General features: G+C 42.4%; 1 protein-coding gene across 1 annotated transcript; it reads left to right on the top strand.

Moving 5' to 3' along the window:
• Positions 1-13,764: 13,764 nt before the first annotated feature.
• Positions 13,765-19,274, top strand: LOC129194301 (basic proline-rich protein-like). The gene is made up of 2 exons (XM_054799435.1): positions 13,765-13,844; positions 18,734-19,274. The coding sequence occupies exons 1-2, from the start codon at positions 13,765-13,767 to the stop codon at positions 19,272-19,274; spliced, it is 621 nt and encodes a 206-aa protein (XP_054655410.1).
• Positions 19,275-22,201: the final 2,927 nt, after the last annotated feature.

Here is a 22,201-nt window from a genome sequence, read left to right as displayed (position 1 = left end):
CTTCTCTGCGGGCCTAATCATTACCAGAAGCACTGAACTGAATTTCATACCTAAATTATAGTATTTGTTCCATTAAATTATATTAACTTATTCCCATTGGTCTATTATATTGATTTTCTTGGCTGCATTGCTTCCAGTAGTATATGTGTATTTTAGATTGTGTTTGTCCAATCAGATTTCAGTTTCTGCGTGTTTCCATATCAATGTAATCTGCCCAGGGCCTTCAGAATCAGATTCACGTACATCCTGGCAAGATTGACAGGTCGCTGTCGCATACGCAATGTGAGGATGTTTTTTTTTTTTTAAGCCAATCAGACTTTTAATTCGCCAGCTTGCAGGCCTCCATTTCTGATTGGTTGATCAGAGCAAAACAGTTCGACAAGATAAGTTACTCCCACAATGGCTGGCTGACTGACTGAGGAGAAAATTTACATTGTGGTAAGTAGACGTATTTTAGTTAAAAGGTTTTATATTTTTATCATGTTGTTAGACAATCTTGGTTAGAATCTCCATTGGACATTGGACTTTTTTAGGTATGAATGTGAGTGCGAAAGGCTGCTTGTCTATACGTGCCATGCGATTGGCTGGTGACAAGTCAAGGGTATACCTCGCCTCTCCTCCAAAGTCAGTTGGGATAGGCTCCAACATACACCCGCAAACACAATGAGGATTAAGTGGCATAGAAAATGAATAAATGAATGTTGTTAGTTAAATATTGATTGTGAACTGCTTCAGACAATGTTGTAGTGTAGATGTTTGGAGGTGAACCGTCTAATTATGCTCGTCACATTCGGTTGTGTGCCAACTACAATTACAAGCACCGGTGTGATCAACAGTGGAAATTAGTCACTAACTCAAAGTTACTAGCAGTAATGTACAGTAAGTCAGGTGTATTGGTGACTATGTGGCACATATTTACTGTCAATATTGTCATGGTTTTTGATACTGGCTGCCACAGTATCGGCCTACTGACGAGACAAGTACCAATGCATCGCCCTCCACTGACTAGTGTCCTCTAGCTATGAAATAACACCCTTATAGTCACCTTTACATCCATAATACCCAATATAGTAGACATAATAAGAGAAAAATAGCCATTGAAGACATAAATAAGACTCATGTTGCTCTAAGTGTGTTTCAGTGCTAGGGGAGCTGTGTGGGGGGCGGACAGGAAGTGACGTCAGGGGTTCAGAGTTGAGTTTCAGCTCGCCGTGGGTTACGGCCGCAACAGTAGCCCATGTTAGGGATTATTGTGCCTGTTGTAAAATAATTAAAACCTGCAAAAAACATTGATCGGAGATTACATACATTACCCCAGCAACTAACCGGAACCACTTTCCTCAGCAGCCGAAATCCGACCAGATGAGATGAAGTGGGGGGGTAAACCACTCTTGATGCACTACATTGCTGATGGGGATGTCATACGACTTCATGTCAAAAAATCAGAACTATCCCTTTAACACTGCATGAAGTTGTGAAGTTAGCCATGGCATGTCCGACATGATAGAGTGAGAAAAAGTTCTCCTCCCATTCCGTGAGGAAGTGGTATGTTTTTAGCTTCTTAAGCTTGCTAACCAGTGGCCATCTTGAGCCCCTGCAGCATAAGAGTTGGGCAATGTGGTGTAAACAATCAGTAATAGAAGTGTAGAGGTGACTATAGGGGTGTCATTTCATCTCAGGGCTCTAATAATAAAAAAAAAAACGTATTAGAAAGCCATAAACAGCTGTTGTATGCTCTCACTGCAAAAATATTCCATTTATTAATATTGAATCCTATATCGTGGAAATTCATTTATTGCAATAAAAGAGGACTGACTATATTTGTATTTTAGTTTGTTTAGTCATTTTTATGCTTGAAAAAGGTAAAAAAAAATGTGTAATTTTTTTTCACTAATAATAGGCCGTGTTCATCCATGACACAGCATGATTCATTGATATATTTCTGAAAAGCTGATAAGAGTGAAGCCGCAAAGTGGCGAGGGACGACTGTACCTCTGTTTCAATTGACTAGGCTTCCTGTGCTCTTCACAAACAGACAATTCTGAGGGCATGAGGCAACGACCGTGTCGTTTTCAAACTCTTAGGCTGCAACATGGGATAAATAAGAGCCAGGAAGGAGACACAATGTCAGGCTGGAGTAAAACAGACAGCAAAGCTTGTTTGTAAAGAGAGTCATGCTATTATGGTAACCCCATGTAGGCTTTCCTCTCTGCACTTCAGTCCACCTCAGGGTGCTTTGAAATCAGAGCAGGAGGGTGTGCACAGATAAACAAGGAGTGAAGAGGAAGCGCAACAAGAGAGCGGGATACGAACAGCATGCAGCATCCCTCATTGAAGATGTGCCCCGCTTCCCTTTGGGGAATGAAAACACACCGATAAGGAAAAGGAGGAATGGGACAACAAGACTTCTTCCTCAGTGCTAGAATAAAAGAATAGAAACAGTAAGAATCCCCATAGCTAACAATGGAGTTCAAAAACAAGAATATTGAAATTATATCAAACAGCAGCAAAAACAAAATCAAGAACAATGAGGATGCGGAGAAGGGAGGTAGAGGAAGGGAGTAGTGAAGAGTAGAAAAACACTTAAGTCATTCAGCTGGGGTTGAGGGAGGGCTGTTGTTTTCTTTCCTGTGTGTTGATAAAGCAGGACAGGAAGGAAGCATCCAGGAGGACCAGTAAACTCCACTTTCTGTGCCAGAACCATTACCGCTGCATTGTTCGCCATCATCTGCTGTTATTGTCCCCGTCTTCATTATCTCACTGCTATTGTCCCGGGAGCTTTAAGTGATGATACCCACTGACATGACAGCACACACACACTCTTCCCTCTGTTGAACTACAGTAAAACAGTAAAAGCAGGCCAGATGGCCACTGTCAAGCCATTCTCCTGATGCACAGCTTTTCCTTTTCCTTTCCTTACCTTCTCCTTCAATGATTTATTTACATGATATCCCTCTCACCAAGTGGCCAACATCCTCATGAGGAATAATGTGGGACGGGACCTTGGAGCACCAGTCAAGAAAGTGGATTTATTTGAGTAAATGTAGAGTAATAACCCGCGGCATGTATTGTTATTTTAGTAAACACAAAAACAATCGTACTTTAGCTCACTGTTTTTGTTTTCCTGATGGTGAATTCAATTCACCATACAGCTATAAACATTTTGCCCAGCTTTGAATTAAGATGAAAACCCTCTTTTACTATTATAGTATACTATATACTGCACTGCTCATCAAAATGTTACAACCATTTTGCTCTGTTGAACCCATTCCCAGTTGCACATAGGAACAACTTATTGTTATATTCTTATATTTGCAAATCGATTCCCACTGTTCAAGTGGGAACGAATGTCACATCAACAGTATACGCGTGAGCCATATCGGTGCATAATAACGCACGTGCCGTGTTGTAATGTTTGAAATGGGCCAGTAACGGCATTAGTTATTTTAAACGCCGTTACTCCCAACACTGCAGCAGCAACTAATATATTCTGTATATTACAAAACACTGCAGCTAAAGTAATCGCAGCTTTTCCCATGTGCTGTACTGTACAGTATTACTATAACTGTGCATACTTTTAATGCTTGCTCACAGTAAAAGACAACGTATATACATGACAGGACATCTTTTGGACACATTCAAAGCGTGAAAAAAGGGCAAGGGTGTGTTTGAAGTTCACAGTGTGCACATGAGTCAGGTTACGAAATGACTTAATGTGTACTAAACAGTAAACACAGTGGCCTGTGTGCCTTTTAGCCTGTGAATTTTGGCAACTTTAGCAAGCCTCTCGGTAGTTTGTGTGGTCTAACACCCAAACCACTGCCTGTCACAACATCCTGCTGTTTCGGAACCCTCACTTGGCTTTTCTTTACTCATTTCAGACAAGCAATATTTGACTGTTTCATACTTGTCATTTAGTTTTTGGGAAAAAGTCAAACTCCCTTCAGAGAGGCAGTGAGATGAAGCCATTTGGAAAGCAAGTAGAGAAACATTTCAGACATTCTTTTCGCCTTTGTTTCTTTCTCCGTTCCTATCAAGAAGGGAGGAGACTGCATTGGAGTGCAGGGAGAGGGGTTCTGATATTTTCCGTACAGTCATAAATAAGTCCGTCCCTGCTCAAGCTTTATGGAATCCAGAACCTCTTTATCCCTTCCATGTGTTGCCCATGAGCCAGGACCCTGACCTATGACCTCAGAACCCTTGAGTCAGTTATCTCAAGCCCAAGAGAGACAGTGAATGTATGTATGCGTGTGTGCGTGTGTGTGTGTTAATGGGTGGAGTGGATTCAGGATTCCCGCTCCTCTTGTGCATCACTATAAAGAATATAAAGACGCACACACACACACACACACACACACACACACACACACACACACACGCAGACACACTCAGGTGACCATGGCCATTTGACACTCAAGCATACCAGATTTAGGAGGGTCACATTACCTATTAAGAAAAATACGTCTTAAAACTAAATGTTTGTAGTTCCATTTACGGTAAATGGTATTGTGATAAAATTGTATTCAATGTTTTAGATCAGTGGAGGATCCCAAACTTTTTACAGTGGCGTACCACTTCAGACATTTGACCTGAAGCCACACTTAAAAAACATATACACTAGGTCCCCAATGTACGAACATACGACTTGCGCGGATGTTCGCGGATACGAACACAAGCCGACTGGTCTATATTTTATTTTATTTTGCCTTGTAGTCGCTCCATCAGTATTTATACTGCTACTGTACATGCTTGACCAGTAGAGGGCACTGTGACACTGATAATGGGACCAACAGACGCTGGGTAGAGAAAGCTAAATGGAAAGCTACATTGTGGCTGTATGATACAACAGAGTGTGTGATTAAAGTTTATGAAGAGTTAATAGGCCTACTTAATTCTACACCACCCACAGAACACTACCTCTTTTAGAAGAGTCTAACGACGACGACCATTTGTCCTTTTTCAATAACTCCTCCTCCTTCTCCACCACAAAGACGTATGCTCGACCACTCCTTTTCAAAGGTAAATAACATTTATCATTATGTATTATTATATAACTTTTATTATTGTTTTTTTCATTAATTATCCTCATTTAATATTACTACTGCATCCAAACTCATATTTACTTACATACACATATACTGTATATGTATACACGTACATGTAGTACCTATATCATTGGTAATATTACCTTTTCCCCTACTTAAGAACAATTCAACTTAAGAACAGTCGTCTGAAACCAATTGTGTTCGTAAGTTGGGGACCTAGTGTACCTTTTTATTTTAATTACCTTGAATTAATATATGCACTTATTAAGCACCTATAACGTAATGTTAGCAAAAAGCAGTTTTTCTAAACAAACTTGCGTCCACATCAATCCAGACATTTTTCAGCCAGCTACTCAGGCAAACTAGCTTGTTGACATTGGGGTTGTTGAGGAGGGTTGACTGCTTCTGATTTACAATGTCGCCTCACACGGAACAGTGGTTGCAGAAGTGGCGGGATATTTGCAAGTCAGTAGTGCCAGCTTGTCATGAGCTCCTGAATGAGCTGACCACCGCTCCAACTGACCGCTTGGGCATTTCTGATGTTAATACTACTTGGACAAACCGCTTGGAATGCGTTGCCACAGGGATTTCGAGTCATTCTGTGCTGAAGATGGGATAGTTGTGTTATCATTTGGAATCAGATTAATACTGACGATGGATTAATCCGCATTAACACAGATTGCAGATTGCACTCAATTAGTTTTATGTGAACTAAATACAGGTTTATGTTATGTTAACTACAGTTCCCGTGATGCTTAGCGTGCTGAACCAGGAAGTCGTGAAATAGATGTTACTATCACATGTTATAACAGAAGTCTTATGCGGTGATCATTTTGTGATCTGACAAATCTTAACTTTGATCATACGTAGAATTACTACAACTTTTGCTTGGACATTAACACGGCGGCAGCTGTTAAACTCCGACGGGAAAAAAACAGTCACACAGCACGAGCGAGTGACGCTGGGAACACCAAGGTAGGTTGGATAGGAAGTTTTATAGTATACGTAAAGCCCTTAACGTGCAGTTAATCGATTAATCATTGATTCCTCCATTAATTGTTGCAGTTCTAAACATAAATTACAACTTCACTAATTATTCCATGAGTCATCTGTTCTTGACAGAACTCTTTGAGCAAGTTTGTTGATGTTTTACTGTCAGTACCTTTTCCTGTCACCCATGTGTATAGTGTGTGTGTGTGTGTGTGTGTGTGTGTGTTGACCATTTATTTTTCTCTTAAAACAGCAGGGAGGCCAAGGCTGTGCAGTGTCAACAGGACACAATCCCAACTCGCCCACCTAGACACACACAGGCACACACACACAGGCGTCTGGGTCCTTTAGTGTTTCTCTCCAGGTTGCTCTGATCTTAGGGGAAAAGAGGGTAAAGTTCAAAGGTGAAAGGTCGTTCTTACAGGGACTGCTCTCCTTTTACGCCGAGCTCCCAATTAGGCTTTAATCAAGCTAATTAAGCTTCATTAACTAGCCAGGGGGGCTGGGTGTGTTTAAGCCAGGTCAGCCCAGACCCCACCTCATATACAAGCCAAGGGGGAAAGGGCTTGTGGAGTCGGGTAGGGGACACCCAATAAAAATGGGTTTTTCTGATCAAGATGCATCTGTTTGTTGTGTAATGGCTGAGCAATAAACAGACACGTACGACTAACAAACTATAAATTACACCATTTTCATATCCACCCTTGAGTATAATAACAATAGTTGAATGCTTCTCCTACATGCCTTTTGTCTGATGTCTTATTGCATCGCTGCACGTCTCGGGCCGCTGCAGACCCGTGGTCCAGAGAAAGACCTCTTTGTGTCAGTATGGGGCTGACCAGCCGCTTCTGCACTCTTGGCTCTTCCTTAAGCCCTGGCTGGTGTCCAGATCCCAGAAGTAGGCCAAGCCTTGGTCCTCTGTAGTTCATCCCAGACAAAGAGCCTCCACACTGGGTTGACTCCTCTCTCAACTCCCTCCTCTCGTCTCTTCTCTCTCTTCTTCCATCTCAACAGTCCATTTATGTTGACATCAATGCCTTCCATTGAGCCAAATGAAAATTTCCCTAGTAATGTGTGATTTCCTATTGAATTATGTAATTTGCCTTAAATTCACAAGTAGAACACAATTTAATTGAGACGTGTCGCCGTCATTTCACTCTTGCTTTTCTTGGAAATTGTCTTCTCCTGGAAAAATAAGCATATGGTGAGAATAAAAATGAGAAAATCAATTTTTCTTCACTTATTTCCAGCAAGAACACGGTGTTCTTTTGTAAACCAGTGTGCATTACGCAAACATGACCGTTTGAACAATAGTGGTGGCAAGCCAAACACGCCACAAGTCTCGTGAGATAACGATGTATTTAATGGAAAAGTCAAACAAGCCATGTAAACCCTACAGACAACCACAACATGTGGAACCAAAAGGACAAAGGTTGGAGGTCAACTTCCTCTGCGGAGTGAGCCATTCCAGTGGTTTTCTGAAGATGTTTTGAAGCTGTACTTGCTCTTTATGCTTATTTGTAAGAGCCAGCTAGCGTTTTAGACATTTAATATTTTGATGGCCTGAAAAAAATGCTGCAATACGGTTTAGACTGCTATTTTGGTATTTGAGTAATGTTTTTTTTTTTGTGCTGTCAAAGTAACAGAAGTTTCCTTTAACGGCACTACGCACAATTAACGTGGGCACGTCCTGTTTGACCCTTTGCCACCGTGTAGCTACAAGCTGGAGCAAATATTGAGCAGAAATGGAAAAAGAAAGGGGTATTTTGATTGGTAAATTTATCTTCAAAGCCCTGGAAGATGGCTCTCGCCACAAGACCAAAGTTATTTTTATCTACTGTCTCTGTGACTGGAATTGTCACGGACTACGTCGACTTGCCACAGAGAGGTGTAAAGGGACTGAAGCACTGCCGGTATTTTTTTATTGACGTTTATTCAGTGGTACGGCATACAAGTGTTTTTTTTTTTAAAAACGAGCTGTCTCTGGGTTGATTTTTTTCCCGAATTGCGAGCTAAAATTTGTATACAGGCATAGCCGAGAACAGCTAGTATGTTGGGGCTTCTGTCAACGCGGCGCTAGCAGCTGTCACGACGCAATATGTACCCGGTAAGAAATCAGTGCCACGCATTTGTGAAGACTACGTCACTTCCTCCTTGAGCAAATTTTTACGACTGCGACATTACGTGCTGTGGTAGTTACTTTTGAAATGTATGAACATAAATGGTCAATAACCATACTTCATATATGTACTATATTGGGAGGTTATTTTATAAGTGACTGTTGTTAAAATACCTTGTTAGCATGCAGATGTTTCTATTGTCTTATGACATCCACCAAGACTGAGCTACGTAAAAAACTTAAGCAATGCATGTAGCGCAGACGTAAAGGTCATATCCGGGTGCGTATAACATACATAAATAAATAGAATAAAACACATAAAATGCAGTGACGTCATATCCGGGTGCGTATAACATACATAAATAAATAGAATAAAACACATAAAATGCAGTGATACTGTATTTCAGTGTAAACAACCATAAACTGAGTGAGAAATACCATCCATCCAGACATATCTTCCTAGCAAATGCTTTTGTGTGTATTTTTTTCAGTGGCAAAAAAAAAAAACATACAATAATTTGTGGAACAAAGAAAGGAGGGCGTATAAGTTGTTCACTTGCACCATGGATAAGATATAATAAAAAAAAAAAGGTTGATTTTGTTAGGGGGGACATTGCTTGCTGCCCTAAAATACTGTAGATCGACGGATGTATTAGCTTTAATTAGCAGTGCACTAGCTAGTCATCGACACATCAGTGAAACATATGTGCATTATAGCCATCTAATTTATCTTATTTATGATGTATTGTGTAAAACTATGACAGGAACAACATCAAATTAAAAGCACAAAATGAATAGAGATGAAGCCTGGATTTTTTTTCAATTCGATTTTTTTTTGTCCTCCCTCCGTTTTCTATGTTTTCTTATCCTCATTAGAGTCATGGGGGTACGCTGAAGCTGACTTTGGGCGAGAGGCAGGCTACACTTTGGACTGGTCGCCAGCCAATCACTGGGCACATATAGACCATTCCCACTCACATTCGTTTCTATGAACAATTTGTGTACCCACGGAGAAGTGGAGATTCTTGGCCAACATGCTAACCACTCAGCCACCGTGCGTCCCCAAGGTGTACCACAAATATGCCTCTATGCATTCCCACATAGTATCAGCATTTGGGAGCAAATATGAAGTGAAAGAAAACTACAGTATAGTAATCCATCTGTGTGAATTTCTCTTGGAGATGAATAAGATTCAAGATTCAAGATTCAAGAGTTTTATTGTCATATGCACAGTAAAACAGGTAGTTCTGTTATGCAATGAAATTCTTGTTCTGTTCATCCTCCCAAAAAGAAAGAAAACACAAGAAAATTAATTAAAATTAATGGACTTCAAACTCCTGTAGCGTCTGCCTGACGGTAGGAGTGTGAATAATGAGTGTTGTGGATGTGTGCTGTCCTTGTTTGTTCTTCGCAGGACTCGAGATTTATAAATGTCTTGCAGTGAGGGGAGGGCTGCCCCAACAATGTTCTGTGAGGTCTTGATCACCCGCTGGAGTGCCTTCCTACCACGTGTTGTACAGTTACCGTACCAAACAGTGATGGAGGCGTTAAGGCGGTAAGCAACTGAGGATTGTGGTGGACATGCCAAATTTCCTCAGTCTTCTATAAAGATAAAGTACCTATGTGTGCAGAGTGTGAGAACGTTGCATTCAAGGATGGTCAAACAAAATGGGACAAATCGCCACTTGCATTAAGCATTCAAAAACTGAAGGATTTCTAACTGTGAATTATTTTTGAACCCACCATCCACCAGTACGAGCCTGGACTTTGCTTTTCATACATAAACAAATATGCACGTTAGCGCTCAATAAGGTAATCAAATCTTACCTTTATGCATTCCCACATATATCAGCATTTGGAACCAAATGTGAGGCGAAAGAAAAGGGGTAAAAATACAGTATAGTAGTAGTAGTAGTACTGTAGTAGTACTGTGCAGCGTGGAACAAAGTTAGAAGGTGCGTTCAAGGACTGTCAAAGTGGGACAAAATGCTGCTCGCATTAAACATGCAAAAACTGTGGGACTGTATATTATTTTTTAAATAAAATAAAACACAACATTTGATGTAGTTATCGTTTACCACATACATTTACATTCCTACTTTTTATAGATACAAACTTTTTTTATCTGCCATTACATGTGATAATGAGTTAGCTATAGACAAAATGTTATCATGATTCAATATTTTAATCACTTGACAGCCCTAGTTTTTTTAATTTAAAAATATCCTCTCAAATGGGAACATTTTAGAATTTGCTCCATCAAACATACAGTAAAAGTAGACGTTTTGGGCAAAACAAGATATTCACATACATCAGCTTTGAAAACGACTGCCTCTTTTCTGATATGTTGCGGCCCAAACCACTAATTGTTTTTGTTTGGTTTCTATTGATTTAATCCATCTCGGGCGGAGGTCTCCAAACTTTTTCCAGCGAGGCCCACATAGTGAAAAATGAAAGGATGCAAGGCCCACTTTGATATTTTGTAAACCAACAAATGTACATATGCCAAGAAGTTATCTATATTTCAAGACAAAACTCCATCTCAACTTTGTGATATACAGTAGGTGAAAAAGCCTATTAGTATGAACTTCAGTCTTTGCTCTTTTTTTCCCATTTTTCCTGTTGTTTTTTTTTTTTTTTAATTTACCAAATATTTTAACTTCTTTCTTAAATAATCATCTTTGATTTTTTTGGTAATATTATGACTTTAATATAATACACAATTATTAATGGCATATTTTTGGTTTGTATTCCCATAATATAACTTTTTCCCAATAAAATTTTCCAAAAATTACAACTTTCGGTTGTTTTGTTTGTTTCTCATAATATTACAAATTCTCAAAAATATTTTTTTTCTTTACTATCAACAAAATGACATTATTTTTCCTCATAGTATTACGGCTTTATTCTCTTAAAATTGACGCTTTCTGCACGTATGCAATAATATACATCAAGATAATTTCACTATGATTGTACATCTGGATTGAATTGTGCACACTCAATTGGAGTGCATGTAGTAACTTGCAGAGTCTTTGGAGGGCTTGTTGAGCCCCTCTGCATTCGTAGGAAATTGGGCCTTTGGTGACGGCTTTACTGCTTTAAATAATGCACCTTAATTTATTCAGTCCAAACCAATAATTACTGCGCCATTAGTGTGAGGAGTGTCACACCTTCAGTGGGTGTGATGGCAGGTGTGTCAGCCCCTCCCATCATCATTTGATGCAATCTGCTTCATCTCACTACTGTGGTTTGTTGGTTTCAAATGTTCTGCATGATTTACACACACATAATGCCCACACACAGAAACAGCCTAGGGACGTGCTCACATCACGTCAATAACCACATCAATCATAGGTTTGTGCTGAAGTGCCCTTGAGCAAGAGTCAACCGCCTCCAAATGCAGGAAGGTGTGGCGCACAGCCACGTTCATCAGTGTGAAGAGTTTCTGCAGTGAGTGACATGAACTTAACATTTACACAAAGCTGACAGGAGACTCAATCTCTCCAAGAATGGGGAGAGATTCTTTGCCGTAACTACGAAAATATTACATTTATTAATCTTGAATCCTATTTTGCAGAAATTCACTTTTCGCTGTCAAGTCTGGAACCAATTAACCGCAATAAACGAGGGACGGCTCTACACAGTCGACTTCTCCTAGTGCATAAAGTGTGCAAACACGGAATCGTTTTTCACCTCCCACTATGGAAGTCTGCGCCGTAGGCCTCCACATCTGGTCTGGTCATTAGTTACCGTCAGCTCGGTCACACGTTGGGAGCATAACACACTCGCTCAAGTCACGTGTATGTAAACATGCAAGCTTTACCACAAGCTTTTCGAACACAGACACATGCATCCACGTCATGCAGAGAGAGTGTGAAGGCGTGGAAAATCTCCCCATGCAATCGCAATTCCACACGATCAATGTCATTGTAAGGCCTGTCAGAAATGGCTGTCAGAGGATATAGGCGGGGCTTGTTACGGTCCATTGTAAAAATAAAGGGGTGGGGGTGTCACAGGCTACACCTGCATGCCTATTCTCTCTTTCGCCAAACAGGTTCTCTCACCCATCACATTCCCCTTTTCAACAAGTAAGCCTGCTTTCCTTCCCAATAAAAAGCAGTCGTCAGAGGAGGGGAAGGTGTGGGGGATGACAGAGGACGAGACAAACACACAAAGATGGATTCAAGTTACGCACAAGCACATTATAGACCGCTACCACCCCGCTTCCTGCCCTGGAAGGCACAATGACTGTTGTAGACAGGCTGTTTAAAAATACAGACACAGAAAATACATCAAATATAACTAAGGCAGTAGAGCAGTACTCATAAGCAAGTCAAATTATCAACCCAAATATACCATCTGTTGAGTAGAATATTACAACTTCTCTACTTTTGGAGAGAATAGGGAGAAGCAATTGTCCCATGTGCCCATAGTAAGCAAACTAAAGTGTCTTCAGGTTGTTTTTTTTTTTAGATCATCAGTTAAGTTACCCATCCTGCCCAATAAATGAATGAAAATGTGTTCAAGTAATGAAAATGCTTGTATTAAATTCATCCTTTGTGCTCAGTTGTTATTTAAATGTCTGCTTAGTTAGTTATAGATCTGTTTACGGGGGCCACATAAAGTGCATATGTGTGTGAGTGTATTCTCCAGGTCAAGTAAAGACCTGGGGGTGGGTGTGGCTACCCTGCTTTCCCTCAGGTCAGTTGCTTTACAGGGCAACATTCCGTCATATTCCCTCGTTTGGGGGCCATTAGAGAGGAAATGGGGCCTTTGGCCTATCTCCCTCTCTGCTTTTCCATCTTTCCCCCCATGCTCTCAGCATCCCGTCATCCCCCATATCGACCCCGTCCACCCCTTCTCTCTTCTGTGTTTTCACAGCGTTAACAATCAAGTCATGGCCCCAAGTGTTCTGGGGCCTATGGGGTCGACTGCTAGTGTTGATTGTGATGGATGGAGGGGGGCTGGTACCAGGTTCCATCGTACATGCTTATTCATCTGCTTAGCTCTGTTCTGTTGTGTAAGAGGAGGATGGATGGGACACCAATTGTAGCAGCGACGTGCCATGAGGTTCATGGTTGGTGAGGCACTGACTTTTTTATGTTAATACAGGTTGCTCATTAAGAGGATAACCAAAAAAGAGGAGATTCACTTTGATTTAAAAGACAAGTTTTTAAAATGATTTCAGATACTTCTTAGAGCCATTATTTTTTTAGATAAACTGAAAAACATGTGTGTTCTTACCTTTTATACAGTATGTATATAAAGTACATGCAGCCTTTCCTTCTCCAGGAAAAGTTCTAATACTTTGTTGTAAAAGTCTGATCGCCTCATGGTGAGTTTGCGCATATAACCCTCCATCTTGGCAGAACAAAATATTTTGAATGCATTTGATTTTCAGACGAAAGAAAGAAAAACAAACCCTGGCTTTTCCTCTGTGGAAGAACAGCAGTGGTAATCACCTTCCAGCTCACGCACTCATGACCCTTTCAGGATGCAGCAGTACTGCAAGTGCGTCCTGTATGATAATTATGTGCATTTTATTGCCCGATTGGCAAGAATAATGATGTCACACTTACATTAAAGACCTTACACAGGCTGTAGAAAGTCATGGTGAAGAAAGTCATGGCGACATGTTGGCAAACAGAAACTGGCAAGCGCCGTGAGCCAACTCAGTGTGCACTCAGATGGTAGGTGGGGTTTGTGCACTAAACCGAGAAGCCACGCTTATGGTGGCCTCATCTTAGGTTTCTTCTCTGTGTTTCATCAGGAAATCTGCAAATTCAATAATTTTTACTTGGGATGCGCAAATACACCACTATCTATATCTGTATCTGTTCACTCATCTAAATGATCTTTATCCTTAAATCTACTCGGAGTGGGCAGGGCATAAACAGGAAGTGGGCCTGGTTTAACCGGAAATGGGTCGGAGGGAAATCTGTATGTTATTTTAAGTCTGAAATTGACATGGACTGATCAGAAGTTGCTATATTTATTGTTTATTAATCAGCTATATGTGTACTGTGTATGTGTGTAAGTGATCTGTAAGGCTTTATTATTTCATCATTTTTTAATGATCTGTGTGAAGTTGGTAATTCATGCAAACATCCAGTGATGGCAAACAGGGAAATAATCTGTCAGCCTTGTTTACTGTAGCTTTCTCAAAAGCACAGAGTTCAGTACAATGACCAAAGTTTTCCAACTGACTTTATATCACCAGCCAAATTTGAAGCAAGCAGGCAAAAAAAGAAACACTGGCAGTGACCAATGCGACACGGGCCTTTTTCAACTCTGTCTTGTCAAATGCGCGGCATACTCCTCTCTCTGGCTGTAGGGAGTCTGTCGAAGGAGGGGCGGTCGCTGTGTGTTACTGGCCAATCACAGAGGGGAAAGAGTGAATGCATAAGTAGTTACCCAATGAGGATTGTCCTTCATCACGATAATGGATAATGACGAGCTGTGTTCGTTTCATGCGGCAACTCTACAAAAATGCATTATCCGTAACGAATACTCGTCTAAAATGAGTATCCGGCTCATCCCTAATTTTTACTAAAGAAATGTTAAAAACACTTGGACTCATACAGAAGGTAGGTACGGTAGGAGTTCCAAACGTGCCGAGCCAATACTACATTGGTGATGTAAACTATGAACTAAGCAACTAATGGTGTAAACACAGCATTAAAACATAATTCCCAGATTCTACACAGTGAACGTTATTATTCAAAACAATGAGCTTTACTTGTTGACATTTTCCAACTAACACATCTCAAACATACTTATATTTTCCAAAACACTGCAATTTGTCATATGGTAGACATCCCACGGCCAAAAACAAAGTTTGGCCAAATTATGAAATCACACCAATTGATTTAAAAGCTTTCTAGCTTTTTTGTACTCTATAGAGTCGGTGGCTTGCGGGAAGGTAATGAAATCTTTTCAATCGAGGCCAGTGTTACCTGTGTTTACAGACCACTTAGGGGCATTGGCGGCTTGCGGAACATTTGCTTATCTTTGGGGTGAGTAATGTGTGTTTGTGTGTGTCTGTGGTTGCAACCAGGCCCTGACTGAAGTCATCAATCACTGCAACCCAAGGGCTGGGGTGTGTGTGTGTCCTTTTAGACATAGAAAGACAGACAGACAGGCATTTGTGTGTGTGTGTGTGTGTGTGTGTGTGTGTGTGTGTGTGTGTGTGTGTGTGTGTTATAGAGGCAACTTCGACGTAGTCATCCTCATTTGTTTTGTGGAGCTTTCTGCTATGTAATTACTGTAGATCAGTCACAGTTTGTATGATGTAACTGCTGACATAAACAACAGAATAGAACAACAAGTAAATAAAAGAGACTTCAGGGCTGCAGAATAAATCTGGATTCGATGCTCTTTAGACACACAGACAATTCCTCATATATTTAATAACCCTGGAGCTGATTTCTAATATCTGCATCACCTCAACGTCAACAGCAACAAGTTGAAATGGGAAGCAGATCCTTGAGAAAAAAGGTAAGCCCACTTTTAAACCAAGAAGTCAAGCTGACAGGTTTTTACACAATCTGATGCAGCAATGACTCTGTTATGTTTCAAACAAGTTATCCAACTGCATTGGCGTTACAGTTTAACAGAGATAAAAGCTCAAAATGTGTGCCCCCTCTAGAGACACCACCGTGATAACTACAGAATGGATGCATGTTGAATGTCTCTCCCCATCACTATCAAAGAGATTTACCGCTGCGTTGTTAGCATCCATGACAAGGCTGTAAAATAGATGAGAGAGTCCATTAGGGTCCACTGGTCATGGTGTTACTTGGCTTGTTGAATATTCTGTTTGCTTGGTCAGCAGAACAGAGATGTCTTTGTGTTACTGTTAAGTCAACTATTGATTTGGAATTTTCAGTGTGAAATTTATTTCTTCACTTTAGCCTTTCTTCCTGGTTCTTGGAACCACAGTGCTATCATAGAAGTAGTCAATGATCACACAATTTAAAAGGTTTTTAAGTTGTATTAAAACATAAAAGCAATATATCATGGTGAGTGAGTGTACGTGTGTGTGTTCCCCTATGAGAAGTTATTAGACTGACAATCCACTGAGCTATTAGACTGTATACCGTATACAATAATCCCTCGTTTATCGCGGTTAAGTGGTTCCAGACCCATTCATCCATCCATTTTCTATGCCGCTTACCTCATTAGGGTTGCGGGGGTATGCTGGAGCCTATCCCAGTTGACGTCGGGCGACAGCCGGAGTACACCCTGGACTGGTCGCAGTGGAATTGAAAATTCAACATGTGATATCACCAATATCACATGCCCATTAGGCAAACATTACAAAAGTGCCAACATCAGTGAACAAACAACATGGAAGTAAGCACTAGTAACAGAATAAAAAAATGACTAATTTTATCGTTTAGTCTCAGGGAGTGACCCAGATTTTAATTTACATTTGGAAGAGGCCTGATTCCGATTTAAGGATATCTGATTCTGTGTACCCAAGATGGAGCTTGCTGTCCTTATCAGCCTGTCCAGTATTTCCCCGTCAGCCACTGAGATGTTAAATAAGGGTCAATCCATACCTACCGCCAAGTAGTAACTATGGTTAATCCCAACTACAGTATATTTCAGATGGTTTAGAAAGATTATCCTGATGTTTACTTTCAGCAAAATAAGAGGTCGACCTTCAGACATGTGCTAAGCTGAAGATGAATTTCTCCTTTCAGAATTATGACCCATGGCATATTTCCAAATCAACCAAAGAAAGACTTAAAATGAAGAAGTTGAAACATTTGGAATGGGTTTGCTTTACGCTTTTCCACGGGAAAAAGTAGTACCTGATTGGTCTAGTTAGGTTCCAAGCATGCCAAACCAATATCATATGTGTGACATAAACCACTGGCCACTTATTGCTCAAGCAGATTTGTCATTACCGTGTCAGTACAACATTTGAGGATATAAGCAATGATGAAACACTCACACTCACGCTAACATGAACTCACCCCGTATCTGCGCCTTAGCTCTGGCCACTGCAGGATCGTAGTCCGTAGCAGTGGTCCGTTTTCCTGCTGCCTTCAGTCTCCTCTTGAATAAAATACATTTGCTTGGTGTGGCGAACAACCATTTGTAGAGAAGTAAATATAGAAGACCCTCATTCTCCTCCATAGTTGCTCATTCCGACTGATGTATTTAATGTGTTTCCTGCTTTACCTTTTTTAAGAGGAAAACAGGCTGACCTAACTGAGGCGAGTAGAGACAAAAAGAACTGGTACTGTCTTGAAACCACATTATTACATTTTTCCAGATTTTTTTCACAAACAATTTCAGCATTCGTCTGTAAAGTTTTAGAAATAATGGTTTGCTGGACAGGCTCACAGCCATGCTGACAGATAGAAGAAACATAAATGAAGGTGGTTGGTTAGTGTGATATGGTATGGGATTTATAGGTAGATGGAAGTTCCTCCACACAGATGTGTTGCTGTTTTTTTTTTCTTGTTTTTTTTTCCCTGTGCAAATGCCATTACATGCTCAACAGATTTGCTCTGCCAAGAAAAAGTGTGAGATACACTTCCTCTGTTATACAGAATTTATTTAACTTTGATGTTTTGTTGTTATGCAAATTTGGAGCGGCCCGACCGGAGCAGGAGGGGATAGAGAAGAAGAGGGAAGAAAACAGAGGAGGGAGTGCGGGCAAAGAGGGGGACAATAAAGAGAGAGACAAGGACAACAGCAACAACAACAATTGCGACAATAACAAAACAACAGAAACAAACAGGACTACATCAGCAAATGTCTGTGACGGCTATAAAGACCATGACGGAGAGGATGTCACGCTACGCAGGACAGGAGCGTGCACTTCCTGTTCTGCGGCATTATTCTGGCAAGAAGTGCTTCCGGTGTGGTGGAAGGGACTGCCGCTCCACGCCTGGTGGCCGCACACCGGCCATCAATATTCATTAGTGACAGTTAAAAGACCAGTGCCGTCGAATGCGCGGGGCTGGTTCATTGTTCATTGTCATGTTCATTGTTGATGAACCTCGTTGCCTTACCAGTGCTGTCACCTACACTTACCTGTTGATATTACTTTTTGTGTCATTTTTCCCACAGAACTTTTCCTCTGTCACTTTCGGTTTTGTTCTTGTAGTCTTGTGCAATAAAATTACTTTTATTTTTGCACTTCGCCGCCTCCTCTCTGCATACCGGGGGTCAAGTCTTCGACAGCAGCAACCCCGTCGTGACAGAGGACAAGACAATATCAAAAACCACAATGATAATACTGCATTGAAACAGTCATACATACAGTATTAGTAGTAATAATAGTAATGAAATTATTAACTATGATAGTGGTCAGAATGACAATAACTGTAATGCACACAATTGTAAAAACAATAATCATATTGCCGACTTCACCGTCACTGTAATAAAACCGACAACATAATAACACCTTGGTTAACTCAGTGAGTTATGTGGGGCGTATTTATGTACTGTGAGTGTATATATCTACGTGTGTATAGGTATCTATATGTGTGCAAGTCATCATGTATATAAATGTGCACGAATGTGTGAGCGTGTAATTGTCACTGAGAATGCATGAAAGGAGAGGGACTGCCTCCCACCACCGAGCATGCTCCGCCCCACACAGTCAGGCCGAGCCCCCACCACCAGAAAGCCACCGGGCCCACAGGGGCGGGCAGCACCAAGACAAGCCCCCTAAGAGCCAGCCCACAGAGCCCTCCCCACCGGGAAAACCAGCAAGGGGCCGCAGATTGCCCATCCCAACCAGAAACAGGGTGCCGGCAGGCCGGAAGACAGCCAACCCCGAGACCGGCGAGAGATCACACCCCACCCGCACACCGGAGCACTACCCCGGCACTAGACCTGGGGGAGGCAAAGACGTGGACAGCAGCCCAGCAAAGCACAAAGACCGGCGGCGAAAAACGCCCAAGCGCCCGGCAGAGCACCACACCCTGGCAGACCCGGCCCCAGGGCACATGCTCCCCCCCCTTCACCCAGGCCCACAGTTCCCACGAGCAAGACCAAGCCCCACCCCACGGCCCAGGTCAGTCCAAGGGAAGCACCGCAAGCTGCCCCTTCCGGCACAAGCCCCGGCATCAACTGGCCCCAACGGGCCACCCTAGGGAAGGGCAGACGAACCAGACAAAAACGCTCCAGAAGTCAGGGCACCCCGGGAGAACCACCGCGTCGCGACAGCCAGCGCACAGGTTCACAGCCACATCCCCGACCCCGCCCAGCGGACAGGCGCCGCAGAATAGGCAAGAGGTACCCCAATCCAGCCCGGTCCACCCGTGTATGTGAGATGATGGGATTGTGTCTATTATGCAATTAAAAATATAAATAAATAAAAGAGGACAGCTCTGAAGGGCTGGTCTCTGTGTCCCTGAGGGGTGTATGTGTGTGCATGTATATGATAGGGATGTACTGTATGTGGATGACAGCTAACGATGCAATTCGCCCCTCACCCGCTCAGCCCCCCAAAACCTAAGTGTCTATTGTGCGATTAAAATTGAGGGGCGACTGAGTCAGAGGCATGCCAGGGGCAAAGGAGCCGCCGCAAGGCAACTCCATACCCCGCCACGCCCGATCGTGGATCACCCCCAAAGTCCTATATGTATGCCGACTGGTGCAGCGGAACAGGAAGGATGAGGGCCCCACACGTCCACCCCCACCGCCCAAATCAAGTGGGGTGGACCAAGGGCACATTACCGACAGACCACTCACCACAACACAAGCTCGGGCAAGCTACGGACCACAGGACACACCCCAGGTCCTACCTGGCCCGCCAGGATGCCCAATCCCCCAGAGACGGTACCCCAAGCACCCCCAACACCAGAGCCCCACCGAAAGGAGAGTCCACAATGCCACCCCCAAACCGCCAAACACTAAGGACCAACCACACGCCACCGACCCGACCGACACCAGAACAGCAGAAACCGCGTCCAAGCGACACACATACACAAAACCACGGTCAGCCAGGCCAGAAAACCGGGCACACCCACGAGGCACGTAAGCCAGAAACACCAAGGAGAGACAGAAAAGCAAGCACCACAGGACAGGGCCCACGATAGGAGCGACCCCCCGCCGGATGCCGAAGCAAAGATTCAAGAGATTCAAGATTCAAGATTCAAGAGAGTTTTATTGTCATGTGCATGGTAAAACAGCAGTTATACCATGCAATGAAAATCTTATTCTGTTCATTCTCCCAAGAAAAGAAAGAAAACAAATGAAAGAATAAGAACATAAGAAACATAAACACATAAACATATATACCAATAAATTAAGCAACAACAACAGAAGAGACATTAATACAAGTAAATAATACAAATAAATAAATAAATAAAGTGCTATGAGTGTGTGCGTGTGTTGCGTGCGGCGTGTGCGAGTGCTTCGTTGAGGAGCCTGATGGCCTGTGGGTAAAAGCTGTTTGCCAGCCTTGTGGTCCTGGACTTCAAACTCCTGTAGCGTCTGCCTGACGGTAGGAGTGTGAATAATGAGTGTTGTGGATGTGTGCTGTCCTTGATGAGGTTGTGTGTTCTGCGTAGGACTCTAGTTTTATAAATGTCTTGCAGTGAGGGGAGGGCTGCCCCAACAATGTTCTGTGAGGTCTTGATCACCCGCTGGAGTGCCTTCCTATCACGTGTTGTACAGTTACCGTACCAAACAGTGATGGAGGCGGTAAGGACACTTTCCATAGTGCATCTGTATCTAAACGCCCTGCCAACCCTGCCCCCCGTCACGCCGCAGACCAGCCATCACACCACCCCCCGTCCATCCACCTACACGCTGAGGGAGATACCCCGGAGGCAGGCAGACAGCCACCAGCCAGGAAACGGAGGAGACTAGCCAGACACCAGCAGGTAGCCGGGACTGCCTGCCAGGCCTCCGCCTGTTATTATTTTCTGTTATTATTTCTACTATGTTGGGTAATAAGATTGTAAAGCTGACTATGGGGATGTTATTTCATGTATAGAAGGCTCTAATAATGTTAAAACCCATACTCAGGAGGCCACAAACAGATTTTCTATGCTTTAACTATAAAATATTTCATTTATAAATAAGGCATTATAAATAAGGAATCCTACTTCACGGTCGGGTCTGGAACCAATCAAGGGTGATAAACGAGGGATGACTTTATTCAGATTTGTGACAGAACAAAGAAATGTTCCAGGTTATTGGCATTGAGGTGGAGAATCCCTCTGGAGTGGAGTGTCTGTGTGATTATTTGTACGTGTGTGTGTCTGTGTGCGATATTACCCAGATGCCTAGCAAGTCAACACTTTGTGCCTGTGGCGTTGATGTGGGTGGGCGGTGTCTGCAGGTCGGAGTGACAAGTCAACCACTTGGTGGGATCTGACAAGAGGCCAGTGGTTATCTTACTGACCTGCTGACAGCAACACACAGCATAGTCATCTCTGAGTTGTCCTTTTGTTGTGCTTCTTCTTGGTATCTTGTAATGTAGCTGCTATGTGATGCAACAAGTCACACAAGGCACACATGCACAGTCACAACAGCATCACGGTTAAACATTGCTGACATAGCAGTCACCTCCACACCACAGTGGTCTTCTTTGATTTTGACTTCATAAACAACCTTCCCTTTGCTTTTCTAGTGCAGCTTCCTATTTATACAATTTCCCAGTGAGCCTGGCTTGCAACCACACAATCATACAAAGTCATCCCACCAAGCACACACACCCTTAGACATACAAATCTTCCAACATCAAACAACACTCTATACTGGCTGAACCCACTCCCTTTACGCCATGGTTTACCCTCTGACCCTGTCCAGACCTTCCCCGAACACAAACACTTCAGTGCCTCACCCCTGACCTCACACCCACACCCAGCACCCTGCTACACTCGGGCAAGGCATTCTATCGTCATTCCATTTGGTACATGTAGAGCAACACTTCACTCCCGGTGGGTTCTTCTTATCGCTTTCTCTTCACCACCTAAACTTTACTCATGGACAGTTGTCACCAAAAACAACCTGTAGGCCCTATTGATAATCATGTGTATCATAAGTGCAAGTATAATTGATGTTTGCT

This window comes from Dunckerocampus dactyliophorus, chromosome 14, assembly GCF_027744805.1.
Source record: "Dunckerocampus dactyliophorus isolate RoL2022-P2 chromosome 14, RoL_Ddac_1.1, whole genome shotgun sequence".
Lineage (NCBI taxonomy): Eukaryota > Metazoa > Chordata > Actinopteri > Syngnathiformes > Syngnathidae > Dunckerocampus > Dunckerocampus dactyliophorus.
Note: the sequence above shows the minus strand (reverse complement) of the source record. Positions and strands in the feature narration are given on the sequence as shown.